Here is a 19,520-nt window from a genome sequence, read left to right on the forward strand (position 1 = left end):
GGCACATGTACCTTGGTCAGTGGTACAATGGTAGGAATAGGGACTGGAACCAGGAACTTCAAAATCCAAGCAGATGGCCGTGACATTTATACTGCTAGCTGTCCCAATTACTCACGGCATAGCATGCATTACTATTATATATCAAATATTTTAGCATGAACTTGCATTCATATTATGTAACCATATCATTAGGTGAATAAGTAAGTAATTTTAAGACACACCTACCACTAATTAGTTTTTACTCAAAAGTGGAACAAGAACTACTGTTTCATTCTTAAGATACTTCTGATCCTAAATTGTTTAAAAAGTTCTCAGACTGTTTAAGTACAATATATGGACCATAAGCCATCATATTAATGTTTCCCTATAAGAGTAACACAGTTTAAAAATCACACCCTTTTGCAGGAATTAGCAGGGTTGTTATCAGTAAGGTCTGAGTGTTTGTCGAAATCATCCATCCATACTCCTTTTCCCGGGTCTCAGCCAAGGATCTGCTGGTAAATAACACACCTCCTGGATGAGTGGAGTAAAAGAGTCTCATCTTCAGGATCCCAGTGATGCTGGACGTCAGACAGTGCAGAAGCTCGGAATCACGATGGAGGAAACATAGAACCGCTGCCAAACACATTCCTTTAGAGGACATCATGCCACACCTGGTAGTCCATGTGCATCACTCATAAGAGCTCAGTGGAGCAAGAGCTGGTCAGATATTGGGAGCTCAAAAAATTCTTCATATTACTCAATGGATTTATGCTCAAATACCATGGTGGGGGGTGCCCCTCAGACTTGTGTGAAAATTGCACACCTGTGCAGGAGCCTGAAAGTGATTTTTTGTCTCACAGTAAAGATGTGTGCCGTTTTAGCCCACACCCTTTCATCAGAAAGTTCATGAAACTTGTCCTGAAAATAATTGTATGATAAAGGTCCCAATCAGCCTTGACCCTTATAAGCTTTGCACATATAAGTTAATGAAAACATTTGATTTTTAGCAAAAAGGGAACTTCACAAGCGGTCTGAGTACGAGATTTACTGTTTTTCATATCACAGTCTATATACTGAAAGAACAGACAATAATAATAATAATAAAAATAATAATAATAATAATAAGAAGAAGAAGAAGAAGAAGAAGAAGAAGAATGCTGTGTTTTATTGTTTTTGAATGACAGTAGTCGTTATCATGATCACAGCGACAGTCACACTTGTGTAAAGTAGACCTTTTCCCCAAAACCATGTTGGACAGTCCAGCTTTTCATAATTGATCCGGTTTCATTTTGGCGACACGCATCAAAAGCGTGAATCAGAGCGTTTATTTTCGTTGCGCGGTGGCTCCACACCTCTCCCCCGCCCTGAATCACCCCGATCGCGCTCCGATCGCGACGAGGACGACGCGCCGTGTTTGAAGGGGACACGCGCGCGCCCGCGCGCCCCGGGTCCCCGCCGCTGCGCGTGACGCACGAGTGGGCTGGAGCTCCGCGGTGGAGCATGAGAGGAGTCGGTCGCGCGGGGAGGCGACGATCAGAGGATCGCTCTGTCAAGTCTTGTGGGAGAGAGCGGGGCGCGCGGAGCCGCGACGGGACGGGACGGGACGGGACGCGGGAAACGAGCGCTTGTCGGAGGTGCGCGCGCGCGCGGACAGTCCAGGTGGATCTTTGGAGGAACGGGCGCGTTCCAGCGGGGGCTCCGCGTGCAGCCGCCCGTGGCGTGGCGACAAGAGGCTGCAGACGCGCCAGAGTGCAGCTTTGCCCTGGACTTTTCTCGGCTCGTGTGCGGCTGTGTGTGGGATCCTGAGCAGATCTTCTGAGATCTTCCTGTGGATGCAGATCTTAGTCGGGCGGGCAGACAGATAGATCTTACTGTGGAGGTGGATTCAACTTGGAAAGTCCTGCTTGTGGAGGTAGATCTCACTTGTGGAGATAAATCTTACCTACCTGTGAAGGTGGATTCAGACTGTGGAAGTAGATCCCACTTTTTCCACATAGACTCTACTTGTGAAGTTAGATCCTACTTGTTGAGAGAGACTCTACTTTTTAATATTGATCATACTATTGGAGGCAGATGCTACTTGTAGAGATAAACTCAACTTTTTGATATAGATCTTTCTCTTGGAGGTCCATTCAACATATGGATGTAGCTCCTTCTTGCTGAACTGTATCCTACTTGTGGGGATAGAAATTACTTCTGGAGGTAGATTTTAGATGTACAGGTATATCCTACTTGTTCAGACAGCTCTTACTTGTAAAGTCTAACTTGTCAAGGAAGATCTAGTGGAGTTAGATCTTTCTTGCGGCGGTAGATCCTCCCAGTAGAGGTAGACTAGATCTTAATTGTGGAGATCAGTCCTACTCAAAGTTTGGCGAGGTAGACCTGACTCTTGTGGGACCCTGAACTGAAGCTCGGCAGCAGGACAACTGCTTCATGAAAACTCTGTGCTGGTTTTGCCACTTGTGCTTCTGCCAGCGCTCATGAAGGACTTAAAAACAAGGTTTTCAGAGAAAACCATGGGATTCTTGATCATACATCTCTTCCGTTCTGTAATTGTCTTGGCTCTTCTGATGCAACGGTAAGCTTGTGCATGGCCCCTTCACCAAAAGTTATATTCAGTGAGTTTTTCCTTATTAAAATTTTAATCAGTTACGTTGAAGAGAATGTATAATAACCACACACACTATATCTGTGTAAACTGTGGTTGCCTTACGTTTTGTTAAAATTTATGAATATAGCTACTTAAAACTGTTTTATACAGTTATATATTTCTACTTAATTATTGTTTTATCTTTAGGCTTCATTTAAAAGTTAACTATCCTGTTTGGCAACGTGCATGAACAAATGCTGATAAATGAGGCCTTAATTGAAATTATTGTGGTGCGGTAAGCTTGTGTAAACCTGTGTGCTCTTGACACATGCTGCTTCATTCGAGCAGTTTCGATAAACAGTAGCACAGAGGCGGGTGCTTGTTTGATCCCTCTTTCACCCCAGGCTGTGTCCCACATAGCGTCAGAAAGGAATTCATTTAAATATTCTGCTCCAGCTATCTGCCTGATACTTATTTCATATGTTCATTAATACATATTTTTTTCCATAAAAAAAAAAAAAAATTAAATAAAAAATTTTGTGTTCCAGGGTAGATTCCAACGAGATACTAGGGCTGAAAATCCCATTTGACCCCATCCTCAATGCCAACACGGTGTGTCTAACGCTACCGGGCTTGACCCGGAAACAGCTGGAGGTGTGCATGCGGAACCCCGACGTGACGGCATCCGCCATCCAGGGCATTCAGATCGCCATCCATGAGTGCCAGCACCAGTTTAGGGGCCACCGCTGGAACTGCTCCAGCCTGGAAACGCGCAACAAGATCCCCTACGACAGCGTGGTTTTCAACCGAGGTAAAGCCCCGCATGCAGGGACTTTGGCCAGGACTTGGACATGGGACCCAAAGGTTGTGATCTTTGGCATCAAGCCTAATATTAATAGTTTGAATAGCTGTTTAAATAAATAAACTTCTAAGCCGCTTTGGCTAAAACTGCCTGCTACATTATTGCAAAGCAGATGCAGTGTAAGAATCCCAGAGTTACTCGATATGTGCATTTCATAGTGACTGCAAGAATGACGGCCTTTATTATAGCTAATCTTGGGTTTCAAGTATTGCATGTAAAGTAAAGTCATCAACAGGACCTTTTATTATAGCACCTGTATTATACCCAAAAATAGTCTGTAATTATTCGATCCGTTTTGCGTTCTGGGTCCTGGAAGAGGGCAAAGCTGGGGGACTGTGTGTGAACGGAGCCGGGCGGAGGGAGTCAGGGCTGCGGCTGTGAATTTGCTCCCAGCGCTTTCCCAACTGTCCTTTGGCAAAAAGCATAAACCTGTTTAGTTGGTTTGTTTCACCTAAAACGGCAGCTTCCACCAATCTTTCATTCATTTTCCTGCTCCCTCAGTCATCGGCTTCAGCGGGTGTGTCACTCACATTAAATTAATTTTTATTTAATTTTTTTTTTTCTGTGGTGATGTGGTGGCATGGCAGGATTGGCAGGTGCCTGCTGTGCGGTGGGGCTGGGGTTCTGCTTGGGGTGCCTTGCAATGGACTGGTATCCCGTCCAGGGTGTGTCTCCTCTTCCTTCGGCCTTGAGCCTTGTGTCGCCGGATCGGCTCTGGCTCACCGCAGCCCCGCTCGGGACAAGCAGTTGTAGATGTTGATTGTTTTTTTTTCGTTCCCAGGACATCTTTTTTCTTTTATAGACCTTATAAAAGAGTAATACTTCATGTTAGCGTCCCTTCATCTAAGACGTACTTTTTTGGAGCTAATCTGTTTTTGGGCAGGCCAATTTTTTGGCAATTTTCCACTCTGTTGCGTGGGACAGGACTGGGTGGTAATTCCGGTGTTGCACGATCAATTGACCCCGTGTACATCCGTGTCTTATCCAGTTTCTACATCCTGAAGTGATTCCTGCCCTCAGGTGGGCAGCAAGCAGAAAGGCAGCAAATTCCAGACATCATCCGTTTCACGCCTGACTTAACCGTCCACCGATCGTTAGTCATGAATTCCCTCCGAGGTGGACAAAAGTGGGAGACGCTGCCTTGCCGAGGCTGCATTCACGGGTCTAATGAGACAAGTTCCGATCTGCGTTGAACCTCTAATGCTTGGATTATCCCTTCAAAACACAGGGTCAGGGCCAGTTCAGAACCTGTTTGAACGGGAAGCCTCCAGGTAATTATCAGGTTAGATTAATTTTGCAGTCAGTGCAGCACCGATGTTCTCAAACAGATTGCCCTCCGGATCGTCCTTCTTCACCCTCAAGGGTAAAATTCTTAAACGCAATTTGATCACTGTCATTCAGAAATGTTTTGATCTGATCCTGTTATCTCGGGTTTAGATTTAAATCAACATTTCCTAGTTGCATCAATGTGAAAACGATCATTTCAAATGCATGTTTTTCTTAACGCTGCCTTCAGGAAGTAGTGCAGATTTTATCTTTTGCATTCTTGCCAAGCACATCGAATGAAGGTTATGAACTCAGTGTGTCAGTTCATGTCAGTAAAAAGATTTATGTCAATACAAAATAACCTGCTGGTGGCGTGGTGTTTACAACCATTGGCTCTATGGACTTTGGTTCAAATCCTTCCACCAATTTTTGTACCCCCGAATAAGGTACTAACCTTCAGCAGATTCAGCAAAAATTACTCTTCCGTGTAAACGGATAAACAATTGCAAGTATCTTATATTTTTAAGACTTTTTGTAGAAAAGTGTCAGGTAATGGAAAAAAGTTGCCTGTTTCCATGTCTTAGCTCTTTATACATTACACTTATTCATTTCTCCAAAGCACCTTGCAATGTTAAGGTTACAATTATTTATCTATTAACACACCTGGATAATCTTACTGGAACAATTTAGGCTAAGTACCTTACTCAAGGGTGCTACAGCCAGCACTGGGGATTGACCCTCTAACCTTTGGATCTGAAGGTAGTAACTCTAACTGCTATACTACCATCTTACCCCTGCTTATACTTACATTGTGAGGATTCCTGCTCTTTTACTTTTTTGTCCTTATTTTGTGCTTAAGTGGACATTATAAACATTTAAAGAGGCTCTCATGAGTTTCCTCTACAGCACTGCATCTGATCTTGAAAGGGGTCTGGCGAGAGGTCTGTTTTATTGCTCCTCCGAGGCCCCTTCTTCCGACGAACACGTAGGAGAACACATCCACTGGTGCACAAATGTGTTCCTTATTCTCCTCAAGACATTAAAAAAAGGCACCGGGAAAAGTAACACGTGTCCATTAGGGCTCCTTTTTACTGCACCCGTTTCAAGTGGCCGCTTTAACTACAAAGAGAGCAATCGCCTGGATGAAAGCAGGGGGGGGAAAACAAACCGATGTTACAGAATGGAAAATCAAAACTATAACGATTTTTCCCTCAGTTTGCCTCGCTTTCGCGTGCGGCGCTCAACGTGCTGCCGCCCGCTGGAGACGCGGACACTCGGAGTTATGAGCGCGACAGGAGCGCGTGGTTGCGAGAGATCCGATGGCAGGTCGCCGCGAGTCGGGTTAGTTGTAAACACGGTGGCGGGTACAAAAGGCAGGCTGCTGTAAATCCGCCATGTTTTCGGGACGCCAACAAGTGAGCTGATGCCCGATTAAAGGAGCCCGTTGTGGGCGGAGGGAGACCCGCATGACGACAGCCCACACAAGACACTTGGACGACTCCTTCCCCTTGATTTCTATTGTTCCCACCGTTTCACACGCGCTCCGCTAAAGGCGGCATCGTAGCGGTAATCTGGTGAGGCCCACAGCCAACGTGCGGCTTTGCCTTCATCTCACAGATAATGATCGACCTCTTCTAAAGGCCCGGCTGAGAGCAGCAGTTAGATAACGGAGCGGTGGACCCCGAGGAAGAAAAGGGATCGGTGCGGTATCTGTCTTCTTCGACGCGGTCTCCTCTTTCCTCTTCGTGATGCTCCTCTTCTCCCCACGGCGCAGGGTTCAGGGAGAGCGCGTTCGCCTACGCCATCGCGGCAGCCGGTGTGGTCCACGCCGTCTCCAACGCCTGCGCCATGGGCAAGCTGAAGGCGTGCGGATGCGACGAGAAGCGGCGCGGGGACGAGGAGGCCTTCCTGGTCAAGCTGAACCGCCTGCAGCTCGAGGCCATCCACCGGGGCAAAGGCATGGTTCATGGGGTCATGGAGCACTTCCCCGCTGATGCCCCCGGGCCCCAGGACTCCTGGGAGTGGGGTGGCTGCAGCCCCAACGTGGAGTTCGGCGAGCGGTTCTCCCGCGACTTCCTCGACTCCCGTGAGACGTACAAGGATATCCACGCCAGGATGAGACTCCACAACAACCGAGTTGGCAGGCAGGTGAGGCGTTACGTTACCCGGCAGCAATGCGATGATCCAGTGGGGGATGCTGTGGAGGGTGGGGGTGGGGGTAGGGGAGGGGGTGCGGAGGGGTAGAGGATGATGTCAGGCTCAGGTGACTCAGCACAGCTCCATCATGCCTTCAATTACACTCGCCGGAGGACGGGATTCACTTTATTTCATGTTTTCGGGGGAACGTTTGACACATTACCTCATTGCGAGGGAACCCGAGGAAAAACGCAGAGTTGAACTTATTTACACAGCCTTCAAAGGGATTCAAAGGGATTTCAGCAACCTATTATTTTGCATATTTCCACTAATTCACACCGATTTTTCCGACAAAGGACTGGGAGAAAGGCAGAGCGCAGAGCCGCTTATGTTCAGTGTTACCTTGGCTCACACCGATGAATGAAGAAGCTTATTTTAAAGCATGTCTAATGCTGCATATTCATATTGAAGCCGCTGAAGATGCAAAGCTATTTATGTGCCGGGTGCCTCACCTGGACGCACCTGCAAATCCACGGCGAAGTGTGCCAACGGTGAAAAACAGGTTCCGAGTGTATCGCACTTGGCCGGGCGTGACAATCAGATATATCAATAAAAAAAGACCAAAAAAATACATGTGATTAATTGTAAGCTGGACAAGTTTTTCTGGATTTTCTTAAAACTTTTTTTTTGTCAGTAGATCAATTGGGGCCTTTCGGCAATCGCGAAGCAGCAGCCTGCATCATCCCTCAGCTGTGGGACGACATAGAAACCCTCTCGCATCTAGCGCACACGCATTTAGCACAGGTGCGCTCTTCTAGGGGCGTCGCCACCCCCCCCCGACGTGCACCCGGGATTGAGAGCTGCGTTCCGAGTTGTCGGTCCATGTGCGTTCAGACACTCTCCTCAGCGATCGTGGAGAAGGTGGAGGGTGGACGAATGAGTCTTTTCGGAAACGTGACTACTGGTGGGTCGCGCGATTTACCGGTGTGGCTTTACGGTGACGTTAGAGACGAAGTTGCAGCTTCCGAGGGACGATTTAGGGCTGTGCGAGTCCAGAGTGAAGGAATTTCATATCACATTGATCGTATCGCAGCAGGGAGAGTGGAGGTCAAAAGCTTGGACGTGGGACCTGTAGGTTCAGCTTCCCAACGGGGCCACGCTGTTATACCCTTGAGCGATGTGCTTTACATGAATTGCATAGTATATGGAGCTCTTAGAATTGATAAGATTGTGCATTGCTTTGATTTATGTTAACTGGCCAATATAATATTTAGTAAAGCATTATTTAATGCAGCAGTTTGATTGGACCTTTGATTGGAATGTTGGTAAACCTGTTGCTCAACTGTTTATTTGAGCGATTTTACGTTCTTTCGTTCAGCTGCCGCCCCACTAGCGCTCCTTAGACACGAGGTCCTGGGTCCATCCAGCGCAGTTCCTACTTTAACAGCTTTGGATGTGTCAGCGAGGGAGTTTAGGGTTGTTTTCTTGGGTCTCCGGAGAATGCCTAGAACCAAGAGATCGGTGTTCCGATAATCCGGTGCCCAACGCAGGAAACGACTTCAGCACTAGGAGGACATGTTGGGTTTGGCCGGACAACCTATCTGGCCTCGTAAGCTCCCTGTGTGCGAGATTGCGGGAATGTCAGCACTACTGCAAGGTTTACAAATGAGTGTGAAACACACAAAACCAAGATTTACCCTATATAGCATTACTAGTCCTGCAGCCGCAATGCAATTTGGCAGAATTCAGTTACCGTGCCATCACCGTACCCCTGCATGCTGGGATGCTGGGTTTTGGAGTTTTATTTGTCATTATATTTCTTTGTCATTGTTGATTATTGTTGAAGGGACAGGATAGGATAATAGTTTATTAATCTCTCCAGGGAAATTCACACACAGCACCTCAACATGACACATAAGAACAAGCTGCAATTATACCCACGTAACAATAAATAACAAATAGTAACGGAATTAATAAAGAACAGCAAACTAAACAAAAAACTTAATAAATACCAAACTTAAAGTTTACCACATATTTTATGGTATGATATATAGTGCTGCTGGAAAGTAAGTGAACCCTACAGGGATGGTCATAATTTTTGTATAAAATATTAAAATAAACTCATAAAATCACTCACAGAACCACTTGTCCCATACGGGGTCGCGGGGAACCGGAGCCTACCCGGTAACACAGGGCGCAAGGCCGGAGGGGACACACCCAGGACGGGACGCCAGTCCATTGCAAGGCACCCCAAGCGGGACTCGAACCCCAGACTCACTGAAGAGCAGGACTGTGGTCCAACCCACTGCACCACCGTACCCCCACGCTCCCCCCCTCATAAAATCTAAATGTTAAAATAAACTTGAAACAAATAAATGATGATGATTTACACACCTGATCCTACTTACCTACTGGGTTTAATCATCGCAAATTGAGGTTCACTTTTTTTTGCACCAGTACTACGGTGTTTCTACCGCACACATGATTTCCTCTAAAGCAACATATAGTCATTACACACCTTACACATAACAATATAGCTCTGATTTTCTGTATTGTACATGAACGTACTACTGATGCCATAAATTGTACGCACACATATATATGTATACATAAAACATACTGCCGACAATGTGTAAGGCTGCAGTTGGCACAATAGTGTTTAGCGCTCCTGGCCACTGCGTTACAGCACTTTACAGGATCCACACAGCGCGTGCGTCTTTGAGGCATCGGGTTTCACGCCCTCCGGCCTGGCAAGCGCCTCGCGAGGCAGCTCTCGCACCCGTGCTCAGACAGACACCCCACAGCAAGGCTCCTCCGAACCGTGATTTACTCCACGCCGACAGAGCAGCCGCCGGCGCACGGCAAACCTCTCCCCGCACGGGGGGCCGGGGTGCGGCGAGGGCGACGGCACCCACACCCCGAAGAGGCTCCCCCGGTGGAGGAATGTGCTGGTTTCACTGGGGTGTGCGTGTCTCTTCATGCCCGGCCGCCGCGCCGTTCTCAGGACGGCTGCTCTTGTTAAAAGCTCTAATTAGAGGCTGCTGCCAGGTTGGAAACAGATGTTAAAATGCAGCGAAAGATTTGAGACATCAAACACGGCGGCGAGTAAAAAGAGATTTTCCCTCCTCCTCTCTAACAGGGTTTACACCGTAGGGGGAGTGTCTCGTGCGTGTGTGTGTGTGTGTGTGTGTGTGTGTGTGTGTGTGTGTAGGGAGGGGTTATCAATGGAGGAAAAAAATACAGAAACAATAAATTGAATCAAAGTGGAAATAATTTATCCAACTGTTGGCAAGTAGCTGTATATAGATGCATATGTGAGAGGTGACATCATAGTGTAAATTAAGTGTTGTTGCAGTATCTTACCAGGAATAAAGTTGGTCGTGTTTTCATGTTTACAGTAACTGGGAAAACAGGGCAGATTTACTGGAAGGCCCCTGTGGGCGTCTCTTGCAGGGCGTTTTGGTTGTGATCGACAGGCGTAATGCTGTACCTTGTGCTATGGTGGACCTCAGAAAAAGTTAGTCATAAAAAAATGAATGACACTGACAAAAAGAAATTGGAGACAAATTTAAAAAGTGATTCTCAGGCAATGTTACACAGTTGCAGTATGTTTGTCTGCTGCTGTGGTGGTGTATAGCGGCTGCACGATGGCACGGCAAGTAGTGCTGGGTGATGCGAGAGGACATGGGTTTGATCCCCACTCAGTGTGTGTGGAGTTTGCATGTTCTCCCCTATCTGTATGGTTTCCTCTGGGTGCTCTGGTTTCCTCCCACACTCCAAAGACACACCGTTCAGGTTCCCCCACAGTGTGTGAGTGACAGAGTGTGTGTGTGTTCCACTGATGTATGGATGAGTGACCTAGTGTAAGTAGTGTATTTAGCAGTGTAAGTCACCTTGGTGAATAAGGTGTGTGGGCTCATAACACTACATTGGAGTTCATTGGAAGTCGCTTTGGAGAAAAGTGTCTGCTAAACAAATAAATGTAGGGCAGGTGCTGCATTCAAATGCGTTCAGGTTTTCGCTGCATTTAGCTAAATATCTTTCATCATCAATACAATCACGAGTTTTGGAACGTTCCAGCGTCAGACCTCAAAGCAGGACCATTTATGCTTTGAAACGCAGCCTTTTCACTGTCCTCACTGGCCAATGACGTTACAGTGGGAGTGTTACCGAGCTGCAACTGGAAATGCTGCAAAAGGCCACGGTAGCTATTTCGTAATGATCATTCTCAACGAGACGCAAGGACATTTAAATTAAAAAAAAAAAAAAAACCAGGCGATGGAAACATAGCTGTAATTGTCCGCAGGACAAGCAAAAAAAAGCGAGAAGCGCTGCCGTGTTCGGCGATCCACCTGTCATGCCGCTGCTTTATACGTAAAGATTTCCATTATCCTAACAATGGTAAAAATAACAGTAATGTTCAATGTCCGCTTGCCTGTCATCCGTACGTCAACTTTGTGTCCAAGTACAGTCGATATCTCAGTGAGAAAAGGGTTTAATTTGTTTGGTTGAGCGTCCACTCAGGGAAACACACGGGGCCTTCGGTACATCGGGACCACAGAGTCAGAGCGGGTTGGATACGGCAAACAAACAATGACGGACAAAAATCGACCCTTGGGTGATTTATAAACCCGGAACGAAATGAGCTGGCAGCTGGGCTTCCTTGGCAGCATGGGGAAGGGGCATCTAAGAACTTCCATATCTTGGTTGAAAACTTTATTTGAAGCCTATTATGTGTTTTCTAAATTATATGTTTGGAACGAATTGTGGGCATGTATACAAATTAACAAAGGAGACATGATCATCTTTCGGGGGACAGCTGGTTGCATAGTGGCTAGAGCTGCTGCCTTTGGACCCATAGGTTGCAGGTTTAAATCTCACGTCTACCTGCAATACCCTTGAGCAAAGTTACTTACCTTAAATTGCTCCGGTGGTATTAACAAGCTCTGAAAATGAGTAAATTGTTATCGATAGTCAAGGTTGCAGCATTGAAAGAAGGTGTGCAGCGGATCAGTGTGGACGCAGCGTTTCTGACTGCTCATTGTAACCCCCCTGCCGTGGATCCAGTGGCTCTGCTGTGTGTGTCCTAGAGTCCCATTTCCATGCTTTGTGTAGCGGTCCAAGGCCTCTCCGAGCACACCTGACTCGGTCACAACGGCCTGCTGCATTGCGGTATGTTCAAACGAAAGCTTTTTGGTCAACCTGCTGATGTAATATGGTTTTTAATCTAGAAAGAATGCAATGCGGTAAGAAAGCAAAGGACATGCGCCAGCTGCTCCTCACTTCACACACCAAGGAGAAAGGAGTCCCTTGCAGTGTGATGACATGACGGCGATACATGTGACATTTATCTGACTCTCTTCTCAAAAGCAAATTACAGTGTTACTGTACCTGAAATTATTTACCCATTTATACAGCTGCACGATTTTAGTCGAGCAATTGAGGGTGGTAGCCTGAGTTGGAATTCAAACCCACAACCTTTGGGTCGAAAGGCTGGAGCACTAAACGCTACGTACGCTGAAACATAACCTTCACGGGAAAGCAAAGTCTTGGGCAGTAAGCGATGCTAAGGGGGGAGCAGATGTGCGATTCCTAAGACTTCTGGTCGAAAAAGGAATCTTTCGCACCTGCACACCTTTTACCTGCTGAGATGCGGTGATGCAGGACATAGAGAACTGTCCTGTGTTTTATAAAAAAGAAAAAAAATGCAATAACTTGTAATTGTCATACGGGGTCAGGAGAACCGGGACGGCAGGACCCAAGTGAGGAGTTGTTTGTCTGGATTCAGCGGATAAGGCAAGTTCTCGGAGTCAGGGACAGGCGAATAGTCGGTCGATCGGCGGTCGGAGTCAGGGCGAGGATCCATGAACGAGGTCAGGGGATGAAGCGAAAGGTCGGTCGGTCTGCGGTCGGCGTTGGAACGAAGATCCGTGGACGTGGTCGGGAAACAAAGCGGAGGGACGAAAACCGGAAGACAAGAACGGAGAACAAGTGTTGAGTGTGCACTGGATATCACGAAGGAGGGTGGTTATCTCTGACGAGATTCCGCAAAGGTATGGGAGCTGAGGAGGGTCTTTTAAAGGGTGAGCAGCTAGTCAGGTGCTGGACCAGAGTCGGGTGCTATCAGTTGAGTTGTGGGCGTGGACATGACAGTAATAAAAAGTCTTTAATGTAGATGTACAAAGACTCTAAAATGGGACCCAAGAGTCTTCAAAAGAGGACTGCAAGTGGGACGCATGACCGCACTGAACAGGAAAGTCGCCCATGTGTGTCATTTAACTTGCAAATAACTCATTAACCCAGCAGGTGCTTCGAGTGGATCTGAAGCGAACGGAGTGAAAAGAGTCGTGCGCATTTATGAATCGGAAAAGGGATATATATAAACTCGTAGAAGCACAGCTTGCCATTAATTGACCGCAGTCATCAGTCTGGCTGTGGTTTACAGGGGGCCCGTTCCACTCTTTCCCAGTTTGTGCACCCCACATGTGCGTCCCGAGAGCGGCCCGTTGACGAAACGTAGCAGGACCCCCTTTCGGTTGCGCTCGTTTCTCACACGTGCCTTGTAAACCGGTCATTTTAACTGACATTTCTATTTAACACATCTACACAACATACATGCATATTCTTAAAGTGATTTTTGTAATGCTGAACCTGTGCCAAAGCACTGAACCTTATATATAAGGTATAAAATGTATTTCTGTTCTTTTACTTATTCATTTACAGTGAGCTCCTTGCATTTTTTTTACCGTTACATAGCTGAATAATTTGTAATTTTCAATTCACGGCAAGGACCTTGATCAAAGGTACTACAGTGGGAGCAGGGACTTGAACCCAGAATCTGTAATTACAAGGTTGAGGCTCTACTACAAGACCTGCCACCCTTTCATATCAAAGCTACTTTGTTTAAAACAAAAATCTGAAGGACCTCAGATGGTGCAGTGGGTTAGATCTGACAGCTTCGGACTTGAAGGCCGCCGATTCATTTCCTACATCCTGCTGTTGCACACTTGACCAAGGTACACTACCTGGCCAACCTTTGTATCGTACAAACGACCCAACTATATGAATATTTATATGCAACTGTAAACGACCCTACCAGGAGAATAATTGTCACTTGACATTATAAATTTCAGCCATATGAATAAATATAAAAACATAACCGTGTCCTAAAATTCCCATTTCTGTTGTACCTTCGAGCGAGGTACCTGCGTGAAAATTACCCAGCCGTGTACATGGGTGAAAAGCAGTATACGTAGCTGAACGTACATCGCGTTTCACCCTGTTTCGTCAGCAGCGTTCAACCTTTGAAAGTTTCCTTCGTAAAGAGGAACATGGTTTAAATTAAGTGAAACACAGTCCCACAATTCCCACGTCACATTTTCTCTTAATGTGTGAAGTTAAAGAGGATCCCTCGGCGCACGCGAGCTGCGCGGCGGTGGGATTTGCACTGAACTGCCGTGATGTGAAACGCTCAGACATTCGGGGCAACGGGACCCGGGGTGTGCGAGCGCCAAGTGCTCGATTCAGAGCCGTATTATCTTGGCTACTTCCTACGGATGACGCTGGTTGCTGGAGTTTCCCACTCTCCAAAATATAAACAAACCTTTTTTTTTCCCCTAAATCTTAATCACAATGACAAATGGTTAAGCAATCAGATTAAGCGAGAAGACTCCTCATAAAGGTTGCTTTTTACAAATCCCGGGGGGGAAAAAAAAACCCTTGTATAAGGTAGATAACCTGATCTGGTGGAACTCTTTCTGAATTATTCAAGCCCAGCATGGGCAAAATAAACCCTTTAGGGCAAACAACTAATGTCATCTGAACCAGCGGTGTTGTAGGTCGCTGCCTCGGGTGCGGACAGGAAGTAGCGGGGGCCGCCCAGCTTCCTGTTGTTTGCGGGACCCGTCGGTTTATGTCACGGGTTGACAGACAGACACGTTGATGAGGGAACGAGGAGCCAACTGTGCTGGGATGGGCATCCTCGGCGGCAGCATCAGCTTGCTGAAATGGAGCAGACGGCGGACTCGCGCGCATCATTTCGGGCAAATGGGGGAGGGACAGCTGGTACTGCAGTGATTAGAGCCGCTGCCTTTGAACCCAAAGGTTGCAGGTTCACATCTCACCCATAGCTGTAGCACCCTTGAACAAAGTACTTACCCTAAATTGCTCCAGGAAAAAAGCCATCCTGCTGTATAAATGCGTAAATAACTGTAAGTAGCTAAACACTATAAGTCACTTTGGAGAAAAGTGTCAGATAAATGAATAAATGTAAGGTGGATGCAGTGCAGCGGAAGGTGCTGTAGCCTCGGACAGCCAGAGCACGGGTGGCAAAGGATACCGATATGATGCTTTCTGTTCCTTGTTGACAAAACATTCATCGTGTGTCTTCTGTCGGCGACTCCGCGCCTTGAGAACTGGCCTGTTTACGGTTCTGCGGCTGGGATCCTCCCTTAACCATATCTCATTCTCCTGTCACATGATTCCTGTTTCGATTGCGGCATGATAAGGAAGTCGCCATGTGATTCACATGTGGAGCTGAATGACAGTTGAGCTTGGGCCCAAACAGCAGCATGATCTGCAGGATAATAGGGATGAGTTCTCCTGTTAGGGTCCTATATTTCATAGGGTTTTGGGGTTGTATCCACCCAGCAGGGCTGCATGTATTGCATTGCGGAAGGTGTAAATCCACTCAACGAGACCTCAGTTACCACAAGTTGTCGAGGTTATGTCCACCTAACAGGGTCACATGTTTTAAAGAGGGGTGAAGAAGAATCCACCCATTTGGGGCTTATTTACCATAGGGTGTTGAGGTTGTGACCTCCCTGCAGGGTTATATGCTGTACAGAGCTTTGAGGAAGAATCCAATCAGTTGGGTCTTATCTAAAACTGGGTTTTGAGGTTGTGTGCCCCCATTAGGGTTGTGTGTATTACATGGTGCAGGGCATGAATACACTCCACAAGGCCTTAATTACCATAGAGTGGTTGGGTTTTGTCCACCCAGCAGGGTCCTGTGTACCGTTGAGTGGTTGGGTTCTGCCCAACCACTTTGGTTGTTTAGAACTTCTAAATATGCAAAGTCTTTACTTATAGTCTGTTTTACTGGTGATTTAGGGTGGATTAAAAGCCCGTGCAAATGTATGAGTTCTTCTAATACATAAGCAGGAGGTGGAATGTTTAGGAACCCTTTGAGGATGCTGACCTGTCTTTCTCGTCCTTGGTAGGTGGTGCTAGACCACATGCGGCGGAAGTGCAAGTGCCACGGGACGTCGGGCAGCTGCCAGCTGAAGACGTGCTGGCAGGTGACACCCGAGTTTAGGGCAGTGGGCGCCATGCTGAAGGAACGCTTCCAGTTGGCAACACTCATCAAGGCCCACAACCGCAACACGGGTCAGGTGGAGCAGGCCGGACATGGGACGCACCCGCACCGGCGGCGTGCCGCCCACAACGACCTCGTCTACTTCGAAAAGTCGCCCGACTTCTGCGATCGCGAGCCTCGCTCTGACTCGACGGGAACCAGGGGTCGCATCTGCAACAAGACCAGCCCGGGGATGGACAGCTGCGAGAGCCTGTGCTGCGGCCGTGGCCACAACATCTTGCAGCAAACACGCAGTGAACGCTGCAACTGCAAGTTCCACTGGTGCTGCTACGTAGTGTGTGAGGAGTGCTGGGTCACCGAGTGGGTCAGTGTCTGCAAGTGAGGGGGTGAGAGCACCAGCGCCCCTCCCTACCCCCTCAAGGTGCGATGGACTGCAGCAGAAGGAGACTGCATCCTGCTCCGAGTAGATTGCCTCATAGGGGCGTCACATGCAAAACGCTCGAACCCGGCCTACGCAGTTCAGGTGGACTGTTAAGATCTGCACTGCATCCTACTTCAGAAGGTATTCTTAAGTTAAGTAATTTAATAAAAAAAAAGGATTTTATACGGACCTGAGTTATGTATTTAAATGGCATTTTGAGAAAGATTTTTTAATTGTTACAAAAAAAAAAAACACTGCATGGGGAGTCAGTACTTAAAACACTGAAGCAAATAGGAAACAAGCATCGTTCAAAAGCACAAATGATTTTGTACGCCTTCATGTCTCGCATCATGATCGGTAACGGATACTTATCCGGGTGACTGCTAAACTCCAAAAGCCATTCGAAACGCATTACATATTTAGCAAGGACTGAAGTTTTGTTGCAAAAAATAGAAATTGTGCCAGAACGTTGTCAAGATCTGTGAAAATTCACCATCATGCAATGACCACATTGCAAAAAAATCAATGCATATTGCAGGTTATAAATGTCATTTTATCCTTAAAGGACCACTTTTCCAATTCCCCACTTTATATTTATTACTTGTATGCAAATCCGATACGGTAGTCATAGATCCCTAACTGAGGTTTGATTACCATGCATAATGCAGCTTTACATTATTTGGGGGTTTGAATTCTGGTATTTCACGGTAAATGCAGCTCATGCACCCCTTTGGAGCAAGTGGTTGACACAATATGCATTTTAAGGGATTTCATGTTGTAAAATACAATTTATTCATGTACAAAGGTATATTTTAGTGTAATTTTTGTAAGTTATTTCTTATGTTTGTGAAAAAATGTGTTTCTAAACATACTGGAAAAATTACAGAAGGGATTTTGCAATGATAACTATCAACAATAAATATAAAAATGAGCTGATTCTTTATACATTTTAACATCTGTCAGTTGTAAAAGCGTGGCGGTCGTGTTTGGCATTTAATTGTCCGGCAAACGCAACTGATTTTGAACCGAAGCTTGCAGAAGCCAGTTTGGTTCAGAACAACAGGTGGCATCAAGGAATCCCTGCGTAAAACACTTATCCCAAAGCGCTTCCCTAAGCCCCAGCAAGTGTGCTGCATCCCTCCATCTCTGACCACTTGGTGGTCATACTGAAGTGGAGTCTCAAATCGAAAGTCTGCAGATTCTCAGTTTTGGGCCTGGTGTGGTGGAACGAACTCCCTTGTACTCCTCAGAACTGCTGGATCCCTACTAGCATTCAAAAACTGTCTCAGAACTCATCTCATTTACACCCATTTCGTTTCTAATCTCCTGACAGCTCCATAAATTTGTACAAATTTACAACATGCCACCCGTCTGGGTTGTCTTTGTACGTCCTACATAGCTCCTTCAACTCCGGAGGAGGCTACTTGAACAACGTGTGCCAGCAAATCTGCATCTAAAGCTCTTAGTCTGCTGCAAAACACACTTTTGCTTACCTTTAATTTACATTGGTTTAGAGAAAAGCATCTGGTTAATAAGCAGCTGGAAAGGAGATGGTAGGCAGTGTAGTGTTTGGAGTTACTGCCTATGGACCCGATGGTTGTCGGTTCAATTCCCCGCTCGAAGCGTACTTCCCTTGAGTAAGGTACTTACCCTAAATTGCTATAGTAAAATTACACTGCTGTATAAATGGTTAAACAAGTGCAAGTGGTTTAGCATTGTAAGTCATTTTGAAGCAAATCAAGGGAACAAATATAAATAGAGCTTGAGCAGAATTCCTATTCAAAGGAACAACATGAGGGAAGTAAGGAAGTCACATGTAACAAGATATTTCATGGAATATCTTTAACGAAAATGATGAAGCTGTTCGTCAAAATTTTGGGGTCCTTTGAGTACACTAGAAAATTTTGTCTAAACACACCTTCTAGGTATGGGGTTTACATTTCTCTTACCTTTATCAGTGCTTGGAAACGCATGGCACACCTTCTCTATTCTCAAACTGCGAGGACATGCCTGTATTTGATGCCAGTGTACTTCGTTCTACAGGTATATCCCGTGGGGCATGTGTCAGTGCGATTTTCACTGGGGGCAAAAACAACAGCTTGCAGCACACCGCTGAATTTATGCAAACGTGCAACGTGCTGCAAAAAACCTGCTTGCACAAGGCACCTTCGTGCTCCCCTTCCGCAATCCATGTCATGACGCTGCGAGTCGTCGATGGGCATAATCGTTGCGGGAAACCCTTCGTGAGTGTGCTCCCTTTGTAAGCAGGAATACCGGACAGAGATATTTGTCCCACCATCAATCACCAAAATGAAAACTTCTGGGATGAATCTACGTTTTAAGCCGGGTAGCCAGAATTTTCCGGAGTCTGCGTCTGAAAATAAATCAGAAAGGAAAACCAGTAGTTTTCAGACTCATTAGAATTTTTTTTTTTTTTAATTTTCTGAAATACAGTAATTTGTCTTGATTTTTCTATTCTCATTTTGGTATTATTACATCCTACAGTTTTACCTGAAAGCTCAAAAAACAAGGCATTATATATATATATAATATATGTCATTTGCTTTTCTCCAAAGCGAAACACAGCGACTACCCTGTAGTATTTAGTTAACACTTTTATGCAAGGTGACTTACGGTGCTAGAGTTACTACAGTGAACTCCCTGCAATCTTTCTCTCATCTGCCCAGCAGAGCAACGTAACGCACACATATGTGCTACATACAGATACAGACTACGGGCAATTTTACAGTATATGTCTCACGAGTTTCTGTACATCCTCAGCATAGCAAACATATAAGGTCACTTAACAGTGAAGATCATTGTACAAAAATCTGGTGAATATTAAAGCTGGAATTACCTTGCTGGGCAGCACGGTGGAACAGTGAGTAGCGCTGCTGTCTCACAGTGTCTGTGGGGTGCGTGAGAACATGGGTTTGATCCCTACTCA

At 46.2% G+C, this 19,520-nt stretch overlaps 1 protein-coding gene across 1 annotated transcript; it reads left to right on the forward strand.

Moving 5' to 3' along the window:
* Window positions 1-2,497: 2,497 nt before the first annotated feature.
* Window positions 2,498-16,581, forward strand: LOC108928938 (protein Wnt-10a). Its single transcript, XM_018743145.2, has 4 exons — window positions 2,498-2,560; window positions 3,121-3,383; window positions 6,475-6,848; window positions 16,058-16,581. Exons 1-4 carry the CDS (start codon window positions 2,499-2,501, stop codon window positions 16,532-16,534), a joined length of 1,176 nt encoding a protein of 391 aa, XP_018598661.1. The 5' UTR covers window position 2,498; the 3' UTR covers window positions 16,535-16,581.
* Window positions 16,582-19,520: the final 2,939 nt, after the last annotated feature.

Source organism: Scleropages formosus, chromosome 14 (genome assembly GCF_900964775.1).
Source record: "Scleropages formosus chromosome 14, fSclFor1.1, whole genome shotgun sequence".
Taxonomy (NCBI): Eukaryota; Metazoa; Chordata; class Actinopteri; order Osteoglossiformes; family Osteoglossidae; genus Scleropages; species Scleropages formosus.

Coding starts and splice junctions, on each gene's coding strand:
- LOC108928938 (XM_018743145.2), top strand. CDS start 2,499: ATGGGATTCTTGATCATACATCTCTTCCGTTCTGTAATTGTCTTGGCT. Junction 2,561..3,120: donor TTGGCTCTTCTGATGCAACG/GTAAGCTTGTGC, acceptor TTTGTGTTCCAG/GGTAGATTCCAACGAGATAC. Junction 6,849..16,057: donor ACAACCGAGTTGGCAGGCAG/GTGAGGCGTTAC, acceptor CGTCCTTGGTAG/GTGGTGCTAGACCACATGCG.